This window comes from Scyliorhinus canicula, chromosome 1 (assembly GCF_902713615.1).
Source record: "Scyliorhinus canicula chromosome 1, sScyCan1.1, whole genome shotgun sequence".
NCBI lineage: Eukaryota > Metazoa > Chordata > Chondrichthyes > Carcharhiniformes > Scyliorhinidae > Scyliorhinus > Scyliorhinus canicula.
Genome location: NC_052146.1, coordinates 139,398,893 through 139,421,838, shown reverse-complemented (window position 1 = coordinate 139,421,838; position 22,946 = coordinate 139,398,893). Strand labels below are relative to the sequence as shown.

At 50.2% G+C, this 22,946-nt stretch overlaps 1 protein-coding gene across 8 annotated transcripts in view; it reads left to right on the top strand.

Moving 5' to 3' along the window:
• The window catches only part of dlgap3 (discs, large (Drosophila) homolog-associated protein 3), a 1,017,459-nt gene that overhangs the window by 886,566 nt on the left and 107,947 nt on the right, over positions 1-22,946 (top strand). For all 8 annotated transcript variants that reach the window (XR_005461097.1, XM_038801108.1, XM_038801129.1 and 5 more), the window contains one exon: positions 16,087-16,258. Coding sequence is in view for 7 of the 8 variants with exons in the window: in XM_038801108.1 (XP_038657036.1) it covers positions 16,087-16,258 (172 nt within the window). In the remaining variant the exon portion in view is untranslated. The remainder of the gene's footprint in view (positions 1-16,086; positions 16,259-22,946) is intronic.

Below are 22,946 nucleotides of genomic sequence, written 5' to 3'. Positions count from 1 at the left end.
GAAGCGGTTTGCAAGCCCGGTTTGCGGCACTGGAGGCATTACCTGGCCGGCAGGAGGTTCACTCTCCTCACTGACCAACGGTCGGTAGCCTTCATGTTCAACAACACGCAGGGGGGCAAGATCAAAAATGACAAAATCTTGCGGTGGAGGATCGAGCTATCCACCTATAACGATGAGATCTTGTATCGCCCCGGCAAGCTCAACAAGCCCCCAGACGCCCTCTCCCGAGGTACATGTGCCAGCGCACAAGTGAACCAGCTCTGTGCCTTGCATGAGAGCCTTTGCCATCCGGGGGTCACTCGTTTGTACCACCTAATCAAAGCCCGCAATCTGCCCTACTCCGTCGAGGAAGTACGGACAGTCACCAGAGACTGCCAGGTTTGTGCGGAGTGCAAGCTGCACTTCTACCGGCCAGACCCCGCGCGCCTGGTGAAAGCGTCCCGCCCCTTTGAACGCCTCAGCGTAGATTTCAAAGGGCCCCTCCCCTCTACCGACCGCAACACCGACATCCTTATTGTGGTCGATGAATTCTCTAGGTTCCCCTTCGCCATCCCATGCCCGGATATGACGTCTGCCACCGTCATCAAGGCCCTGGATTCCATTTTCGCCCTGTTCGGTTTCCCCGACTATATCCATAGTGACAGGGGATCCTCATTCATGAGCGATGAGCTGCTTCAGTTCCTGCTCAGCAGGGGTATCGCCTCCAGCAGGACGACCAGCTACAACCCCTGGGGAAACGGGCAGGTAGTAAGGGAGAACTGGACGGTATGGAGGGCCGTCCAGTTGGCCCTATCTCCAGGAACCTCCCAGCCGCTCGCTGGCAGCAGGTCCTCCCTGACGCGCTCCATTCCATTCGGTTACTACTGTGCACCGCGACTAACCACACACCCCATGAACGTGTTTTTGCCTTCCCTAGGGAGTCTACATCCGGGGTGTAGCTCCCGACTTGGCTCACGACTCCGGGCCCAGTCCTTCTTCGTAGGCATGTCAGGCACCACAAGGCGGAACCCCTGGTGGACAAAGTACGCCTGCTCCACGCGAACCCCCAGTATGCCTATGTGGAGTTCCCCAATGGCCGCCAGGACACAGTCTCGCTCCGGGACCTGGCTCCCTCGGGTGCCGATCCCATGCCCACGCCCCTCTCCCCACCGCGCCACCCTCCTTTTCCCCGATGCCCCCGTATTCATCCCCACCAGGTCCATCCCTCGTTCCCCTGCCCATGCTGGAGGACATGGAAGATTTCGGCTCGCTCCAGGAGTCATCCCGCCACTGGCCAGCACCAACACCGCCAGCACCTGCGCCGTCGTCGCCAACACCGCCTGTGCCGTCGTCGCCACCACAGCTATGTCGCTCGCAACGGAACGTTCGACCACCGATCCGACTCAACCTGTGACCGGATTGCCTGATGGACTCTTGGTTTTCTTTTGTTTTGTCCTTTTGTACATAGATCACTTTATGTATTATAGTTCAACGTCACCCCTGCCGGGCTCATTTTTTACAGGGGGTGAATGTGGTGATCCAACCACTGTATATATGTGTGCTTGCAGTAGGGGGATGTACGGCCGTACCTGTATTACAGGTTCCTCCGGTAAGCTCCTGCCGGCTAGCTCCGCCCACATGGATCTGTATAAATATTCGTAAGTTTCACTGAGATGCCATTCTACAGCCGCCGCCGGAGGAATAGCATCTCATTGTAATAAAGCCTCTCTTGTACTTCACTCGAGTCTTTGTGTACAATTGTTAGTGCCACAGTAGTGTCCATGTGTGTGGAGGGGTGACATTGCCCGTGGTTGGTGGGAGTGGAACACCTTTCAGAATAGCGCTCCGATCTCTGAGGAGTTGGTGTGGCTCATGAGTTCAGCTACCCAGTGATGAAAATAATTCTGTGGACTAAACCGTTGAGAAACTCCACACGCCCCAAAAAAGTGACTACGGGCACGATCTTCTGGAAAAATTTCCAAGTATTGTTGGAAGCGGAAATTGCCGCGAGTTTCCCGACGCTCGGCCCAGTGATGCAATTCAACGTTAATTTGTCCACTTAACGAGGTCTCAAAGGCTTCTCGCCACAAATAACGCCTCACCAGCTGATTCGCAGAGACAATGTTCGCCAGCCCCTGCCACGAGCAAGGTCGAGCAGCACTGAAATTGCACTTGCTCAGCCAACCCCAGCCAGCTTGCAACAATGACACCGAGGATACCACACCAAGATTCAGGGACACAGACCAGGAGGGATGTCCTGTTCCCTCGGGGGTGAGCCACAAGGCAGCCTCTGCTGCCAGGGATGAGGTGGCGGCAGCAGTCAGCTCCAACAGGATGACCAAGAGGACTGGCCTTCAGTGCAGGAAGAAGGTCAACGACCTACACCGAGCAGCACGAGTGAGTGGACACCAATGCCCACCCCCCCACCCCAAGGGAGCATCCACTCCCAAAATCTCCAAGTGACCTCAAGCCCTCCCTCCTGCTTCCCCCACAACCCTGCCTTCACACCCCCTCTCCCACCACTGAACCACGCATGTGTCTAATGATGCTCTCTCTGTGACTCCTCAGGAAAAGCTCTCCAACAATTGATGGGAGAGGGCCCAGACTGGCGGAGGGGTGCCAGACCTGTGAATCCTCGCCTTCTTTGAGGAGCGGGTCATGGAGGTGACTGGTGTGGCCGAGGACAGTACGGTCTCCAACACGGAGGCTGGCAGATGCCGCAGAGGTGAGGAACCACCAGGCTCCTCCCGGACGTCCTGTCAAACGTGAGTAGTGATTGCCTTACTGACTGACCCATCCCTCCCACTGACCACATGTGTTTTCTCCTGCTGGTCCTTCAGCCGACGGCGCCAGCACATCCCGGAATGGCACCCTCTCCTGACAGCGAGGAGAACATCTCAGTGGAGAGCTCCGAGGATGCCACAATAATATCTGTTATCCCCACCCTCCACCAGCGCAGATACACACATCTCGGTGGAACATGTTACTGGACAGGTTCCTGGGGCACAATCTGGTGAGCACCACACTGCTGCTGATGTATATCATGTGGAGGCAGAAACCCCCATGTGGAGGCAGAAACTCCCATGTGGAGGCAGAAACTCCCAGGCGAGACAGCAGTCAGAGGGCTTCTGGATGCCAGTATCCAGCTGGGTCCCAGCCTGATGCTGAGCCAGTGGAACAGAGTTATCCTGAGCTGACGATAATCATCTTTATTGTTACAAGTAGGCTTACATTAACACTGCAATGAAGTTACTGTGAAAAGCCCGGTGTCGCCACATTCCAGCACCTGTTCGGGCACACAGGGAGAATTCAGAACGTCCAAACTACCTAACAGCAAGTCTTTCAGGAATTGTGGGAAGAAATAGGAGCATCCGGAGGAAAACTACGTAAACATAGGGTGAACGTGCAGACTCCGCACAGATAGTGACCCAAGCTGGGAATCGAACCTGGGTCCCTGACACTGTGAAGCAACAATGCTAACCACTATGCTACCATCATGGAGACGATAGGGAGAGGCCGGGATGTTCAGAAGGCGATGTCAGCATCACTCCAGCAGATCCACAGCCGTTTGGAGGAGTCCCAGAGGCTATAGGTGCAGGAGATGGCACCGGCAATGAGTGGCACTGAGGCCAACACTGTAAGGGTGGCGACCACAGTGGAGAGCCTGGTGCACAACGTCAGCACCATGAGTGAAGGTGCCCAAGGCGTCGCGCAGTCGGTAACGGCCATGGCCTAGGGTATCGACAGAATGTCTGCCTCGCTGGGGTATGTTACCCAGTACCAGGCTGACCTTGATGAGGTTCTGCAGGACATGTCCTGCTCTCAGATGGGCATGAGTGAGGAGCTGCGGAGCTTGTTCCAGTCGCAGGTGGGCATGGCTGAGGCACTGCAGAGCATGGCCCGATCACTGAGGAGAATCGCTGAGGGCGTCGAAACCATGGTGCGGACCATGGGGAACTGCCAGGGCTAGCAGAGCCAGACGGTACAAGGCAGCCGGTGCTCAAACCAGCTGCCCCTCCATCCCAAGGTGAACTCCAGGGCCCTGTGAGCACCGATCGGGAGTAAGGGCCGCTGGGTGCCAACTCGGACTGTCCCATGGAGTGGCGGCGGTGCCCACCAGCTCCCCCGAGTTGCACCCCTCTGATGAGGCCGCATCTCGGAGTCAGAACATGGGACAGGGCGGCACAGCTGTGCATATGTCACTGACAAGTGAGCCGGGGCCCTCCGGAGCCCCTAGAGATGCCCGCCAGGGGCATCAAGGGCCACAGGACTAGGTAGGCAGCTAGCTGCCTCCACCTCCGATATGCACCCTGGGGAAACACCAAGACGTAATGGTAGAACTAGGCTGGTCAGGCACATTGAGCATCACTGTGGGCACCAGGATAGGGGGGAGGGGATGAGTGGGGTTATGGAGGGGTGGTGAGGAGGTGGAGTTGGGGGCTAGGGGGTTGGGAGGAAAGCACTATCGAGAATGGAGTATCGTACAACACATTAAACAACTTTTTGCACAACCATTATGATGCCTCTGTCACTTTCTTCCGCAATGTGGACTGACCCCAGGACCTTTTGCCCGTCTCTCCAGTAACAGCCCACCTTACCCTCCCCCCCATGGTGCTCACCTAGCCTCCGGCTGTGGACATGTCCCCGGAGTTGTGTCCCATCCCCTGGGTGTTCAGGTGTTGGCTGCTGCGTGTGTGGTGTTGGCTGCTGCATGTGTGATGTTGCCTCCCACAGTGTTCAGGCCTCAAAATGCGATTGGAATGCGATGCAATGACTCCCACATGCTACATGGCTCGTCTACGAACTGGAAATCTCTTAGCATCTGTCAAGTGCTCACTTAACCACGATTGCCAATTCTCTATTAGCGATAGCGTTCAACCGCGCAGCATGAGTCCTCAGCGGTCAGTGGAGGTTATGGGTTATCGGTGAGCAGACGCGAAGGGACAATAAGTTGCTTCAGGTGACCCACCCCTGCGGAGGGTCCCCCACCCCCAGCTGAGCACTGGGGTGGCAAGCCCAGCACACCTGAGCTCTTTGCCTGTGCGCAAAGATTACGACTCACCTCCTCAACTCCCACGGAAGCCCTACCCCCAGGTTCTCGTTTTTCAAAAGGAGTACTAATCGGCGCCAGCGTGAGCCCTTGCTGGGGAGGCTGCTGAATGCCGGAGGCCGGTGGATATGGGGTTGGTCGACTGTATGGAAGCGGGGCTGAAGTGGTGATAATTGGTCTCTCGCCGCACATTGGCAAGATCCCGATTTTGCTTACGGGATTGGGCCGGTTGCATCGCAAATTGTTTGGCTCCCCGCGCAGATCCGGGCGGGATTATCTGACCCCTCGCTGCTCCAACACTGACTGCCGAATTCTCCGGCGGGGATCGCGCCGCGCCGGTCGGCGGCCGTTGGCAGTGGCCCCCCCCCATCCCCCGGCAATTCTCCGGGTCCGGATGGGCCGAATGGCTGCCTGTTTTCGGTCAGACCCGCCGGCATGGATTAGACATGGTCCATACCGGCGGGACCTGGTATGGAGGGAGGCTAGCGGAGCCCTCGGGGAGGCGCGGGGGGATCCGTCCCTGGGGGGGGGGGGGGGGGGGGGCCACAGTGGTCTGGCCCACGATCGGGGCCCACCGATCTGCGGGTGGGCCTGTGCCGTGGGGGCACTCTTTCCCTCTGCACCGACCTGTGTAAGGCTCCGCCATGGCCGGCGCGGAGAAGAAACCCCCTGCGCATGCGCAGGAAACACGGGAGTGGTTCTGCGCATGTGCCAGAACACGCTGGCGGTCCTGAACATGCACCAACTTCCCTTCGGCGCCAGTTGACGCGGCGACAACCCCTCCAGCGCCGGCCTAGCCTCTGGAAGCGCGGAGGATTCTGCAACCTCTGGGAGGCCCGACGCCAGAGTGGTTCACTCTTTGGCGCCGGTACGGGCCGCCCCACCGATTCCGGGAGAATCCCGGCCCTCTTTTTGGCCTCTCCTACTATTTACCAGCCTCGTTCCGCTTGTGCGTGAGTGTAAGGAGGCCGGAAGATCGTGCTCTAAATGTGGTTAGACAGCGTTGAGGGACCCGCCGACAGAGCCAGGGAGAAACTCCCAGCAAAGCCACAAATGACCTTTCCGTTAGATTGCGCCCCAAGTTTTCAGTCACAACCGACTGGATTAAATCCTGCACAGAAAATCTGTAGCCAGTTTAAGTGTAAATGAGCAGTTTGCATGCTCATTCATTCGCCGCTTGCTGCAAATCCAGGTCGCTATATCAGTCGCGGGAATGGATAGGAGGCAATTGCGCCCACGTGTAATCTTCTGCTGTAATAACTACAATTGTTGCAAAGCCAGAAAATTCAAGCACTGCTGGAAAATTGATTTAGAAAATCTCCCATTGGAAATATCTGGAATTCTTTTGTCGGACCAGAATGTGAGACACCGTTGTATCCTGGGAAAGATTTGATGAAGCAGCATACAGCCAACGTTTTACTGCTATACCGCCTTGGAGGACCTGCTCATTTTGAAAACTCAAATTTAATTGCTGCCTGGCTGAAAAGTTCTCTTGCATTTTGAATTAACTGCATTCAGGTTTTGTCCCACGATCTGTCATATTTTTGACCACTGATCGGCATTGTGCATATGTTTTTGTGGCAACTGGCAGCATTTGTATCCATCCCACTCTCGAATTTTTCATTTAACATGTGCAACTGATTTTTTTTAACCATTAATACCTAGGTCTGTGCTGCCCCCTGGAGGGGACAGTTGAAAATAAACACTATGATTCAGGGGTTTTAGGGATATTGGGAGGGTTGGTTGAATTGCTGCAAAGTAATTATTAGTTAAAATACGGTTCCATTTAAGTTCTTATGTCCAATCCATTTCCTAATTACAGTTGTGCGGTTGCACCCAATTGAAATGAAAGCGGAAGTTTCTTTGTCACTGACTCCAGTAATATAGCACTGATGTTTTGGACAGATCCCAGCCCTGTCATTTTAAGAGACATTTCAGTATTCTAAGTGTACTTGAGGGGGACAGTAATAATATAGCTGTCAACTGCTAAGTTTATTTTAGGAACTGTATGAATGAAATAGGCCCGTTCAACTGACATTTTACCTGACACTTTCTCCACGGGCTGAAGATGCTACAAGGTGCTTGAGAAGATCTGATTTTCTTTTGATTTCCCCCTGCAAAATCATAGACAGGATTTTCGTTTATATTCCATTTCTCCTGACTCCAGGACGTTCCAAAACTCTTTTGACCATTGGTGCACAGCAAGATCCCGCAAATAGCCGTGTGGTGGACCAGGCAATCTGTCTTTTTGTAATGGCCATTGTGGGATAAATATTGACCAGAACGACGGGATGACCTCCGCTACTCTACTTTTAAACAGTCATCTTTTGCGCCCACCTGAGAGGTCATTCAGGCCCTTTCTTCAGCTAACATATCTTCACATCCGACATTGCGGTACTCCCTGGGCATTGCACTGAAGTCTCAGCCTGCTTAATGAGTGCAAGCCCCTGTCGTGGGACTTCAAGCCACAATCCTCTGACGCAGTGGCAAGATCTTGCAAATGTTAATTGTTCAATTTCTGTATTACAAATTATTTCCCATCTGTGCATCCTTAAGAGGTAAATTGTTGTTAGACTTTGGCATCATTGTTCCTTGCTGATTGTTCGGTGACTTTTTTTTTAACTATCTTACCTTTGTTTCACCAGCCCTTATTTTTGTCTTTTCCAGTCAGGTTTAAAAACCCCGTGTGCATGTTTGTGTGTGTTTTGTGAGGGTGGCAGTGTGATGGGAGAACTGATGAGCTGTGAATAAAGTATTTAAAAGTATTCAAGCAGCAAAACAGTATGCTGCTGACCTCTCCTGCTTTAATAATTAATTGCATTGATAATTAGAATTTTTTCCCGCTAAGAGTGCTGAGATGTCACAGGGTCTATTAAATCTTGCCAGTCCATGCGCCACACCTACAACCCTAACTGCTGCAATTAAAGATTAAGCAGCACCACAAACATTTTGTCATTTACAACATTCTGTGAATGAACCAAAAACAATGCAGCATGCATTGGTATCATTGAAGAAAGCCATACAAGCCACAAAGATAGTGACCAATGATCTGTCTGTCCTTGGAGAATCAACATAGTCAGCATAGCTTTTCCAGAAGCAGTGCTGTGCAGATAAATTCCTCCTCCGAAGTGTCTACATTGTTGATAATTGAAGCAAGAAACTAAGGGCTGGATTTTTGCAGAGTTGAGCCGACTCCAGAGGCCTATAAAAATGTCGGGTGGGATTTGGATGCGGGCATCTCAGCTCATTTCCAGCAGATTCAAAGAAATGCCCATGAGGGAGGGTGTGGAGTATGATTCACACAGGAGGGAAACACAATCCTAGCAGGGTAATTTGAAATTAGTGCTGAGTTCAAACCAACTCCATTTTGGCTGCTGCCAAATGTGGCAGTCACAACTTTATGGAGGAGGCATAAACACTCATGAAAGGGGGATGCGATCTGTTTAAGTCTCATGATCTGAAATTATTTAAATCCCCAGTCCTTGAAACAAAAATCTTCTGGAATGCATTGATTGATAGACAGTCTGGTGTTACTTAGAAAAATATAATTAGCAACTATTCCTGCTGTTTCAATATAATTTATTGTTGACATTTCCCCAGGGTTGTTTATGTAGCTGAGCTCATTATGAATCTTTGTCTGAATTCCAAAAGCTCCAAAATCACTTATCTCAGCATGGTTGCAGAGTTCATATTTTGATTGACACCTTTGAGAGGCTGCTAAAGATCAGCTGTCTTTGATGTGATACTGAATCAGACTTTATTGGGTTTATTTGACAGATGATGTTGGCAGACTTGAAGGGGAGGAGGATAGGGAAGAAAGGGAACTGATATTAAGGGCAGCCAACATGATATAAGAAAGGGTTACTGGGAGGTTGGGGGGGGGGGGGGGGGTGCGGCAGCAGCAATTTGATAAGGGTTTACAGAGCAGGATGTAGGTCTCATCAACAAAGTCCAAAGATGTGCGGGTTAGGTGGATTGGCCATGCTAAATTGCCCGTAGTGTCCTAAAGAGTCAGGTTAAGGGGGGGGGGGGGGGGGGGGGGGGGTTGTTGGGTTACGGGTATAGGGTGGATACATGGGTTTGAGTAGGGTGATCATTGCTCGGCACAACATCGAGGGCCGAAGGGCCTGTTCTGTGCTGTACTGTTCTATGTTCTATGAACTCCTGCAGGCCAAGAGGATAGAAAAGTAGAGAAAGATACAATTTCAGAGATATAGCACAAATTAACTTACATAGAAGTTTGGTAAGGTGGGTTCAGGGAAGGGATAGAAGTAGGGGAGACAGCTGAATCAATAGTCTTGACATTTGTGACACCGAAGTCCTGTGGTTCTTGCACTTATTGTTGGAACTTACATGCTGGAGGCAATTGAACATAATAATTAAATTCATGTGTTGACAGAGAAGAATTAACTATTTTGTTCAGATAGATTTGACTTAAACTGGCTGGCAATAATGTTCTGGCCAATCGAATAACTACAGCTATCGACACAGCTTTGAGCTAACAGAGGTTGGGGATGGTTTCGGTGAAGGGAGATGTAGAAATCCGGAGTGAAAGGTCAAGGTATCAGAATAGTACAACAATGTGATAAAAGGCAAGCAGAATGGGACAGGGACAGAGTTTAACAAAAATTATACATCAGCAAATAAAGACATTGCAGGGAATAGCAGTAAAAGAAATGATAGTATCTGTCCTTAATCTGAATGCATGAAGGATCTGCACTAATATAGATGAACTAATGACAGAAGTAGAGGCAATTGATTTAGATTTAATCGTTATAACAGAGACATGATTACAAGGTGATAAAGGTTGGGAAATAAATATTCCTGGATACACAATATTTTGGAAAGACAGACAGGATTGCAGAGGAGGGGTAGTCCTGATTGTACAGTGTGACTTAAGGACACTCGTGAGAAAGAATCTGGTCTCAGAAGATCATGAAGTAGAATCAGTATGGGTGGAAATCCTAAATAGCAAGAGTCAGAATGCACTGATGGGAGACATTTATAGGTCCCCTAACAGTAATTATACTGTTGGATAGAGCATTGAACCAAAAATTATTGGAGCTTGGAGCAAAGACAATGTAAAATTACGGGCACTTCATACAGACTGGGATAATCAAATTGGCAAGAATGGTTTGGAAGATGAGTTTTTAGAATATGTTCATGACATATAAGAGCAATACATGTGGAACCGATTAGGGATTAAGTTATCTTAAATCTAGCATTGTGTGATGAAGCAGAGTTAATTCGTACTGTCATAACAAAAGATCCCCTGAGAAATAGCGACCATAATGTTACTGAGTTCCATGTTATGTTTGAAATTGACAGAATCAATCACAAACAAAATCTTAAACTTTGTTTTTTAATTTTAGAGTACCCGATTATTTTTTTGACCCGGAGCCAGGAGCCAGGATCGAACCCGGGTCCTCGGCACCATGAGGCAGCAGTGCTAACCACTGTGCCACCGTGCTGCCCGGAGAATCTTAAAAATCTTAAACAAAGCCAATTACGTTGGTATGAGAGGAGAACTGGCTGAGGTTAATATGTAAACACAGAAAAGGTATGATAATAAATGAACAGGGGTAAACAAATTCAAAATTCTCAACAAAATAAATTCTGTTGAAAAAAAGACTCTGCAAGAAAAACCCATCTGTGGCTCATTCAGGGATTTAAGGATAGTATTTGATTCAAAGATACAGAAAACAGTAGCAAGTCTGAGGGTTGGGAGTTTTGGAAACCAACAAGGAACCACCAAAAGGTTGATAAAAAGGAAATGAAACAGAATAAGAGAGTAAACTAGCTAAAAATATATAAACATATTGTCGGAACTTTTGCAAATTTTAAAAAAGAAAGAGAATAGCTAAAGTAAACATTTGTCCCTGAGAGACAGACGGTTTCCTCAGAAGCAGAGACAGATTAAATTATCATGGGGAATGAGGAAATGGCAGACACACACAATACTTTTTTTCTGTCTTCACAATGGAATACACAAGTTTCATACCTAAATGAGATGGTAATCTTGGAGGTAATTAATATCAGCAAGGAAAAGACATTGGAGCAACATAAAGGTGGACTGACATCATGGGGTTAAAAAGAGCTACAGCAAACCTGCTCATAGTGATCAGGTGATTCGAAGGTTGGATTCAAAAATGTTGAAGTAGTTAAAGGTGTGAAAGAGTTATGGGAAAAGCGTCAAACTCCATGTGAACAATGAGCTAGTCGGAGACAATGGGTTGAGGTGTGGGCCTAAATCTTCTAGTTGCAACCACATAGGAAGTGTTGCGACCAGGTTGGAGAATTTGATGGACCAACAAAGGGTCTGTTGTGTTATGCTTCTTCATGTAGCATAAGCTGCTTCCTTGATCTATACGCTGACAAAGGAAGGTTCAGACTTGAAGGTTCGACTCTCCTGCTGATCTTACTGTAGTAACTCAATCTAACTAACCAGTCTGCTCTAATCCATGCGGTGGGTGTGATGCTTCCTGATCTGCCCCTGTCTCTCTGAGTGTCGCCTACGGAAAGATAAAGAGCATGGGCGGAATTCTCCGCTCCCGGGAAACATCGGGATGGCCGTCGTGAACTCGGCCGAGTTTCACGACGGCCTCGGAGGCCGCTCCTCGCCCCGTATTCTCCCCTCCCGGCGGGGCTAGGAGCGGCGCTCTGTAACTCTTGGCTGCGGGGGGCGTCGCGCCAACAATGACGCGGCCGGCGCGCCTAATGCGTCAGCCACGCATGTGCAGGTTGGCCGGCTCCAACCCGCGCATGCGCAGCTGACGTCATGACGCTGGCGGCACGAACCCGCGCATGCGCGGTGACCGTCTTTCCAATCAGCCGCCCCGCAAGACGTAGCGGCTTGATCTTGCGGGGCGGCGGAGGGGAAATAGTGCGTCCGATTTGGACGCCGGCCCGATGATCGGTGGGCACCGATCGCGAGCCTGTCCTCTCCCGAGCACAGTCGTGGTGCTCTTTCCTTGCTAGGCCACCTACAAGTCCCAAACGGGCTTCTCACTCCCGTGTCATGACAGCAGCGACCAGGTGTGTTTGCCGCCGTTGTGAAATGGCAGCGTACGACAGGCCACTCGGCCCATCCGGTCGGAGAATCGGCGTTCGCCATGAAAAACAGCGAGCGCCGGTTCTTCCGAGCCGGGGGGGGGGGCGGAATCGCGGGGGGCGCCAGGGGGCGTGAAATTTGTCGGGGGGGCTCTCCCGTGATTCTCCCACTGGGCGTGGGGAGTGGAGAATCATGCCCCATGTCCTTTTATATGGGTAGCCCCCTGTGGTAGTGTCAGCTCTGGGTGTTTTGACTGCCCATTGGTCGTGTCCTATCTTACTGACCTATTGGTTGAATGTCTGCATGTCATGATGTCTCTGGTGCTCCCTCTGGTGTTTATTTAGTCCCAGTGTATTTACATTAACCCCTTGTGTATTTACAGTGATGCATATCACCACAGTCTGTGGACCTCAGTTGAGAATTTCCAGTCCCGGGACAGGCAGGACTGGAAAGTTCCCTGGTTGATATTAGCAGAGGGTGAACAGCCAAGGAACCAAAAGCAGAGGGTGGAGGGCAAGTTAAGTTTTAGGGAATGAATAAAATTATGATTTAGTATGAAGGAAGGCCTGGCACCTATCTCAGAATAATGGTACAAAACAGCTTGGCAACCACCCAGAGGACACTGGAATATCCTCATTGGACCTTTCAGTGCTGCACCTGCTGCACAGTGTGTCTTTAACCCTTATACGGTGGACAAATAACTGTGAGTCGACTTTGTATTAAATCAATAATCTTTATTCACACACACAATGTTAATATCAATCAACAACACCATCAATACAAGTTAAACTACAGAATGCTGAAGTTCAATATTAGATCTTGACTTAACTTTGAATGACTGTCAAGTACCGAAACAGACATTGCCCTTTATCTGTGCATCGGTTTCTGTCCACTGGCTCTGGTCTTCCTTCCACTGGTTATGTGATGGTCCTCCTTGTGGTAGCCAGTGAAGATCACCATTGTCCTTTTCCTGTTGCTGGCTGCTGCAGAGAGAGTTTCTAGGATGGTGCGTCACCTTTTAACCTTCCTAGAGTTCACGCCGTTTTGGGACGTTCCTGGGTCATCACCAATTGGTTGATCAGGGTTTAATCACCCTGATCGATTAAGTCCAATCAGGGGCCGCCACACCAGTTTCAGGGTGCATACTCAACAGCCATGCCTGCAGGTATTGGAGGGTATGTAGGCTTTCCAATCAAGGAGTTTAGGTGCCACTGCATCTGGTAAATAAGTGTGATTGACAGTGCAGTTCTATTGTCCCTGGGATGGCGTGGAGATGGTATTTTTCCTGTGTAATGCAATGTCCTCCAGGCTGCAGCCTGCTCATCAGTATTAATTTTATTAATTTAGACTGCAGCTTGCTTGCTCCTGCACTTGGCTAATTTTACCAGGATACCTTGGAGAACGCCATCCTAGGTGGCAGTTCGGCCACATCAGTGTCTGCAACAGGAGACAGTGATATCAATCCAATCATTCCACAAAGATCTGCCCCCTATAAATTGCAAACTCAGTAGAGGTCTTCAAATCTTCAAAAAGGGAAAGTGCAGCTTCTTCATTCAATAGGGAATGAAAGTTGTCATCTTCAATCTATCACAGGGCGACCATGAAAATAACGGGGATCATGGTAACTTTTGGTTTTGACCTAAAAACGGTAAAAGAATTTGGCACATTATGCACCCCACCTGATTTTCCTTTATATCTATTCATGGGTTATGTCATTGTGTGTTAACATACCTCAGTGACACTACTCCCATCTCTGACCCAACAAATTTCAGAATTAAGCTACATCCATCCAGACTGATACTTCAGTGTGGCACCAAGGGCGGGATGCATTGTTGGATTTACACCCTTCTAAAAGCCCTGGCAAAACAGTAGCCCTTAACCAACATCACCAAAACAGATTAACTGGTATTCATCCAATCACTCCTTGGGAAACATGAGACCCAAGTCGAGTGCATTTAGCAGGTGTTTCCCGGCACCTTCACACCACTTGTAGAGGTGTGAAAGACCACACTATCGATTCGGACTCTGTGCAATCCAGGAACGCAGGAGGGAACGTCCTTCCAATGCCACACTTACTCCCGTTTCCTGCACTGAGAAGCTCTGCTTGCCAGAAATCCTGAGTACAGGAGGAGATCGGGACACCATTTTTAAGTGGCACCCAGATTTCTCAATCCCCACTCCAATGCGTCCCCCAGAGACCCAAAGCTGCAACTCACCAATAATGGGGTCCTCAGGCCCCACCCCACATGGGCTGGACACCCCCAAACCCAATCCCCAGTGCAGGCACAATGCCATCATGTCAACCTGATAGTGCCCTGTCCAGCACCATCTGAGCACCTTGGCAGTGCCAGGCCAGGATGTGCCTGGGTGGCACCAAAAGTACCAGGGTGCCACCCTACCCAGAGGCTAATCACCCAAGGGTCTCCAATCCCCTGGGAGACCACCCTCCAAGTGCCGCTGCCTTGTGGGGACCAGCACTGAAGGGCGCTCACCTAACGTCTCAGAGGTGAAGGGTAAATCCCAAAGTCTCAGGTAGATCAGGCGAGCTGCATATTACTGTGTGACTAGCTACTCACTCTAATATGCAGATTTGTCAAATAGTGATCCTGCCCACCAGATCACGATGTCTTGTGAGATCCTCTTACAGATCTCTCCCAGCATCTATGGGTGCCCTGCATCCTAGTTCAGGCGACACACAGCTGGTAGGTTACGTCCATTGAAAGCAATTTCTGTAAAGTGCTCTGGGGAATCCTGAGGATTGTTGCTCGTTCTGGGTGAGTGTGCTTAACACTGAATTTGGCTCTGTTTCGTTACTTAGCTCTGGAGTCGCCAGGTATCGTTAAGATACCGCCACAAGTTTCAAGGTCAAGTTCAAAGCAATAAAACCATACACCACTTAGTAGGTTCAAACAAATGAGTTTATTATAGTACAATTATAATCTACTCATGCACACGCTAAGTTGATTAAACTATTCCTACCACTAAATAAACCAATACTAATCTTAAAGGAATTGCCGGATCAGGGGACAAGGCCTCTTGCTCTGCACTGGTCCGCAGACCTCAGGTTGGTATGGGTTAAAAAGGGGTCAGGAGTGTCTATCTCTGGTAGCGATCGTTGTGAGACACTTACTTGCTGGCGGCTGCTGTCCCAAACCTCTCCTCTCTCTCGGTCAAGGTCTTCTTCGGTAAAGGCTGGTCGAGAGGGCTGGTCAAGAGAGGAGGGCTGGTCAAGAAGAACGAACTAAGTGTAGGACCTGTCTTTTATAGGTCCTAGGGCTTCGCGCCCTTTTGGGCGGACCCTCTACCTGCTGGGAATCGATTGGGTCTCTTCCCAATCGATTTGTTTGAATCCCCCCCAATACTGAGGCTGTCCCTCGGCTACTGGGCGGGCCTTCAGCTGCTTTGTTTTAGAACCCCGCTGGTGCCGGGGTGTCTGGTTTCCCATACACTGTTGCAATCACTTCCCTATTTGTGTCCATTGTCCCTGGGATCGTTCCATTACTATGTTAACTATCCCGGAGATTACCTCATTAGTATGCGGAATGTTCATTTCGGTGCTGTCTGCTCTCTTAGCAGACAGAATACACATTGGCTTGGTGCAGCCTGCTTGTGCTGCAAACTTTGTCCATTTTAACCTGCAAGCTTTGCGTTCCTCCATTTTGTATTGAGGGAATGGCCAACTTCGGTGGCTACAGGATGTGAAAGGCATTATATAAATGCAAGCTCTTTTTTTCCGTCCCAAAGCAATAGCTTGGCTTCCATTAGTTTCGACTCACATTAACCATAATCATAAAATAAAATGTTATAATTGTTTCCCAATTAGAAAGATTGAGTGAAATTGGTATTTTCTGGTAAGACGTGATAGTGAATCAACAACCCCTCCTCAATTTCTTTTACCATAAACAGGCTGCTGATTTCAGATGACTGGCCCAAGATCAATGTTAGCCGCAATACTTTTCTGTAAGTGATACCTTTCATAGTAATGCCTTTCTGTTTACCCACACAGGTTCAGCTGTAAGCACTGCTCTGATCCATACGTTTGCAGCCACTCCTACTTGCAAGGACACACTGTAATGAACTACAGCCTGGATAATCTGCACCGGTCTAGCCTCCGCACTCCACCTAAACTTCTACCCAGGGGTCAGGGTTACAGTCGGATGCTCAGTGCCAACAATCAGGTAAGATCAGGTATGAACTTGTGCAGCAAAGCAGCTAACAGGCTTGATTTTTCTTTAAATGAGACAGATTTCCTTCCTGAAAGAGCATTAACAAACCAGCTGGATTTTATATGACAATCAGTAATGGGTTCATGTGTTATCATTAGACTTTTAATTCCAGATTATAATTTAATTCAAATTTCACCATCTGCAGTGGTAGGATTTGAACCTGGGTCCTCAGAGGATTACTCTGGGCTTCTGGTTTACAGTGACAATGAGTCTGCACGTCCTCCCCGTGTGTGCGTGGGTTTCCTCCGGGTGCTCCGGTTTCCTCCCACAGTCCAAAGATGTGCGGGTTAGGTAGATTGGCCATGATAAATTGCCCATAGTGTCCTAAAAAGTAAGGTGGGGGGGGGGGGGTGTTGGGTTACGGGTATAGGGTGGATACGTGGGTTTGAGTAGGGTTATCATTGCTCGGCACAACATCGAGGGCCGAAGGGCCTGTTCTGTGCTGTACTGTTCTATGTTCTATGTTCTAATTTACTCTGTGAATTCTGGGGATATAGACATATTACGATCAATGCAACCGAATAGGCAATCATTGCAAAATGAAAGTAATATTGCTCAATCGCGTGGCACCCTTCTTAATTCACACATTCAATAGCCAACTGCTACCCAAAAGCTCCCGCAAGCAGGGGAGGAGATCAAGTGAGGGATCAGCACAGACTGGCTGTACTCAGAAGATTTTGGTAACGACGATGCTTGATTTGGGAAAAAAAGCTTCAAGGTTAGCAGCGAGAATCACTGAAGTGACATTGCACTGCCATATATGGTCATACTGTCAATGACTTGATGGCACGGTGTCTGGGTGGCAATTAGCTAACGTTAGTAGAGGTCCCTGTCCAAGGTGATTATTGTTCAGAGCCACATTTCTTGAATGAGTTGACACAAGAGTATTAGGAGCCCAAATATAGTCATACCTTGCTGAAAGTGGAGTACAAAAGAGGATATTTAGATGGATTCTGACAGACTATACAAGTCAGACGTGTTTATTGTTAACTCAAGGAAAGCTGCATTCTAAAAAACATTGTTCACAAATAGAAATGACTACTTGAAAGTATACATGCTGCTTCTTTCCATCTTCAGGTGTCAAGATATTATTGTCTGTCATTCTATTCGACATAATAACCCACGCAGTATTGTATGTTGCGGCCTTTAGTTCAGCCTGCAAAATAACCTAACAAAGAATTACACAAGAAGGTGGCCTTCAACGTATGCCACTATTCGAAGACACTAAATATCATGCAGCAACTGATACTGCAAAAGTGTTTTGATCGCTATTATGGAGAGTATAAACTGGAAAGCTGTACAAAGTTTGCGGAACGTTCATGGTGATAAAAGTGCTCCTCTTTGTGAAATGATAATCACCGTGCCAAGGGGCGGAATCGTTCAGTCCCCCCAGAAGGGGGAATCGTGGCAGGCAGGGGAAGTTTGCAGGCAGCAAAATAAATCTGTTTCCCAGTGGCAGGATGAACCGTCAGTATTTTGTTCGCGGGACTTTCAAGGCTGCTTAAAGGCAGGTTGAGCCTCCTGACGAACGATGTCGGGAAGTCTGTTTGCATTTGTTTAGCATCCCATGGACGATCATTAAAAGACCATCTTGCCAGAATTAAGTTCGCCCACCAAATTAAGTTCCCTACCACCGGGTAATTGGAACGTTCAGTTTTACAATCCTTTATGAGTGGCGAGCGTCACCTCTTCCACGACGTCGAGGTCAGCAGATGCTGCTTTTGCCTTCCGGTGGTCAGCTTGTAACTTTGTTCGTATCGGATGCCAGCACCACAAGCTGCACCGAGGCTGGACACAGGAGGCAGGACCAGTGGAGAACTGTGATGTTCCCATGCCTGTCTCTGCCTCTCCGACAGGCCTGTTCAGGCTGAGTCTCGAGGTACATCACCTGCACAGGGCCTAACCTCAAGCGGTCCTCCGAGTGTCAGAGAGCTTGGCTGTCACTGCCTCTGTCAGATGTAGACCCGTGTCAATGATGTACGCACCAGATTGTGACCCTGGGCCTAATATAGAATTGGACGCCCTGAGGTGAATGCACCTGGGCTGGTGGAGGGCTCAGGTGAACGGCGTGACAGTGAAGCAACTGAAGATTCTGAGAGCTTCCTCCTCAAAAGCGGCTGGCAATTGGGGCTGGAACAGAGGAAAGAGAGATTTGGTAATTGAATAAGCAGGCTCATTAATTAAAGATAATTCATAGTCAGTGTGTGCGGATTAGAATTGCAAACTGAAAGCATCCTCAAATAAAAGCAACATACTGCGTATGCTGGAAATCTGAAATAAAAACAGGAAATGCTGCATAAATCAGAAGGTCTGGCTGTATCTATAGAGAGAAACAGAGTTAACAAGGGCAATTCTATTATACCCACGTTGACCCAGGCGTGCCAGGTAAATCACGGGGGAGGCTCAAATTGGCCTCACTGGGCATGACTCAGATAATTATGTTTAAATGATCCATTTGGCTCATTTAAATATGCGTGGCCTATTTGAGGCTGCATTCCCCCGCCATCCCAGGAGTCACTGTCCACACAGGTGAGGCCTCCTCAACCAGGCACCGATTAGTACTGGTCTGCACATGTGGAGACTAGGCGTGGTGGCCACTCCGAGTTTCTCGGAGGGAATTAGAGCCCCCCCCCCCCCCCCCCGGGTGTTCAGGGACAGGGCAGTACCGGCTTCGTCTCGCTCAGCGAGAGAGCATGGGGCCGGAGAATCGCGCCCCATGTGAGGGCTAGACCAGGGTGAAACTCCCCAAGACCCCAAAATATGACCAAGGGCACAATCTCAGGCCTAGTTGCGCTCTCGCTCAACCAAAGCGAGGCTGGTGAATAGCGGGAGAGGCCAGAAACGAGAACTGCACCAGGCGGCAAGGAGTTTACGATGCAACCAGCTCGTTCCTGTAAGCAAAATCGGGATCTCGCCATAATGTGGCGAGAAACCAATTGTCACCACTTAAGCCCTATTTCCATACAATTAACATGAGCCACCCCATATCCAAAGGCTTCCTGTCATTCACCAGTCTCCCCAGCAAGTGATCACGCTGGCACTGATGAGTACTCCTTTAGAAAAATGTGAACCGGGCGGATGGGTTGCTGCGGGGATCTGAGAAGGCGAGCAGCCATCTTTGCTCACAGGCAAAGAGCCCGGGGGGCTGGGTTTGCCACCCCAGTGCTTGGCGGGGGTGGGGGGCTCTCCGCAGGGGTGGGCCGCCAAAGGAGGTTTTGGGGAAGGCGCTGGGGGGGCAACCGAGGGGCATCCGCTCGCAGCACCACCATGTCAACCCCTGGATCATGTGTACACGTTCTGGAGGCAACCCTTGTCCCTGCTCGTCAGCCCCAAAGACTACCCATAACCCCCTCCGATCGCTGACGCCTCTGGCGGTGCTGCTGAAGGCTATTGCTAATAGGGTATTGGCAATCATGGGTAACTGAGCACCGGGCAGCATGGTGACACAGTGATTAACACCGCTGCCTCAGAGCTTCAGGAACCTGGCTTCAATTATTCGGGTGACTGTATGGAGTTTGCTTTCTCCCCGTGTCTGCGTGGGTTTCCTCTGGGTGCGCCGAGTTCCTCCCACAGTCCAAAGATGTGCAGGTCAGGAGGATTGACCATACTAAATTTCTCTTTGTGTCCAAAAAGGTTAGGTGGGGTTATTGGGTTACGGGGATAGAGTGTTGGTGTGGTCTTAAGTTGGGTGCTCCTTCCAAGGGCTACTGCAGACTCGATGGGCTGAATGGCCTTCTTTTGCACTGTAAATTCTATGATTCACACATCCCAAGTGGATTCCCGAGGGAGAATGGGCCATGTAGCTTGTGGGAGTCATTGCCTAGCATCCCGATCACACTTTGATGCCTGGACACTGTGGGAGGCAACACCACACATGCAGCAGCCAACATTTGAATACCCAGGCAATGGGACACAGCCCGGGGACATGTCCACAGCTGGAGGGTGGATGGGTGCCACTGGTAGGGGGAGATGCCTGGAGAGATAGGCCAAGCGATCGGAGGTCAGCCCGCAGTGCTGACGAAAGTGACAAGAGGCGTCATAATGGTAGTGTACAAGGGTGTTTAATGTGTAATGCAAGTCCCCACTCTCCCGATAGTGCCACCCCCCAACCCCGACCCAGCTGGGCCCTAGGATCCAGCAGCCCTCCAACTGCTGAATCGCCTGCGGATTCCTGCCTCCACTAGATGTGCATCGGCAGAAGTGTGGTGCTCACCGGACAGTGCCCCCGAAGCCTGTCCATGAACGTTTCCCACCGAAGTGTGTGTATCTGTGCTGGTGGAGGATGGGAATGACAGCTATGCCGTGACTATAATGGTGGCATCCTCGGAGCTCTCCTCCGAGGTGGTCTCCTGTGAGGCTGGAGAGGGTGTCGCCCGGGATGGGCCGGCGCCGTCGGCTGGTGGACCTGCGGGAGATTGGACATGTGGTCAGTGAGAGGGATGGGTCAGTCAGTAAAGCAATCACTACTCACGTTTGACAGGTCGCCTGGGTGCTGCCCAGTGGATCCTCACCTCTGCGGCATCCACCAGCCACTGCGCGGGTGACCAATCTGTCCTCAGTCGCCTCCAGGGCACACTCCTCAAAGGTGGTGAGGATTCTTAGGTCTGGCACTCAACCGCCAGTGTGGGCCCTCTCCCGGCGATTACTGGAGAGCTTTTCCTGCAGAGACACAGAGGGGGCATCGTTAACCACACGAGTGATTCACAGTGGTGGGAGGGGGATATGAATCGAGTGTTGGGGGGTGGAACGGGGAGGGGAGTGGAGGCAGGGTTGGGGGTCTCATGGAGAATTTGGGGGTTGGTGCTCCCTTGGATGAGGGTGCGGGGGGGGGGGGCCGCATTGGTGTCTACTCACTCGTGCTGCCCAGTGCTGGCCGTTGACCTTTTTTTGGCACTGGAGGCCAGTCCTCCTGGGCACACTTCCCGAGTTTACAGCTGCCGTCACCTCATCCCAGGGAGCACTGGCTGCCTTATAGCTGACCCTCCGGGACCCTTGGGGGAACAGGACATCCCTCCTGGCCTCCATTGTGTCTCAGAGTCTCCCCAGGTCAGCGTCCCCAAATCTTGGGGCTGGTCTCCTCGGCGCCATTATTGCGAGGTGGCTGGGGTTCGCTGAGCAACTGCACTTTAAGTGCTGCTTGACCTTGTCAGCGGATGGCTGGTGAGTGCGGTCCCAGCGAACAGCTGGCGAGCCTTCATTTGCAGCAGGAAGCCCGTGAGGCCTCGGTAAGTGGATCAGTTAATGTTGAATAGCTTTGCCGGTCTCGCTTGGCTGAGCGCCGGAAGCTTGCAGCAGTTCCCGCTCACTACAACACTTAGAAATCTTTCTGGAGAATTTCGCACGAAATGTGGATTAATCCAGATCTGGATCTCACCCAAAAAGCCGGCAGGAAACAGCCCGCCAAACTCGCCCACAACAACGTTTTAAAATGTTTTGATTGAATTGTGCCCAATGTTTCGGGTCTAAATGTCTCTCACTAGGTTCGGAGTCCGATCTCACCTCCCACACAGGCATGGTCACAGTACTGTGCACTCCAACCCTTAGACTGCCTGATGTCTTTATAAAAGTGCCAGTTTGCAGTGAGTGGATGGTCCATCTACGTTGGGAGTGCACAGTCGATCATTCACCTTGTTTTCACTGCAGGTTGGTTCATTTTTTGGACCTCCTCCAAGTCCACCATTGTCATATGGGTGGGCCTGCTGCACCCATCGCAAGGAAACAGGACCTTCCGCCTTTCCTCTGAAGGATAATCTCTAAGGAAGCATCATTAAACCGTGCGTCCACAGATTGTTTACATTTTGGGGCCATCCTTGACGCATTATCCTGAGCTCCTGGCATGTCATGATTGAATGGCTGTCCATGCACCCTTTAAATGTAGCAGCCGGGCCTTCAACCCCATTAGGTCATGACAGGGATGGTGAATTACTGCCTTCCCTGCCACGAGACTCGTGATACTCCTCACGGATGCATAAATAGTGATCTGAACATCTCAAGATCCTGTGTATTCAGCCGTCTGCTGCCCAGTGGGAATTGCTCTCTCTTCTGCGTCTGCTACCGAGCTTAGACTTCAGAACAAAAATTCCACACAAGGATTTTAATTTTGAACAGATCAAAAATAGTGTTTCCCTTCCACTGCAAAACATAGTCAATGTCACAACAATAAGGTGTGTTCTCCACTGCCAGCGGAGAATCGAGCGTGGCCAGAAAATGGGATAGGTGCCAGGTGCCAATTCCATCTAATGGTCTGGTCCCCCAATGGTGGTGGCAGTGCTCAACATGTCCCTACTTTTTTCTGAGACAGAAGATATTAGAAAAGGATGAGAAAAATGCAGTGATTTTCGACCCTACTGCCTGTACTGCTCTTCAGCTTTGTCCCATCCCGGTGGCAACATGCAAATGGGTCATTATCATCCACTTTAATCCAAGTAACAGGCTGGAAGCCTGAATCTCCAGGCCCCCATGGTTCCCCTCTCAGCTGGGTGCACGTGGGCGTGAATTAGTGCAGGTATTGTCAAGCGTGGCCTTGATGCGGAGGACCCCTTGGTGGATTAAGGGGTCAGTGTGAAATGGAGGTGCCGCCCAATGCCCATCGGAAGGCTCCTTCAACCCCACAATGTGAATCCTGCCCCCAAACCCTGTC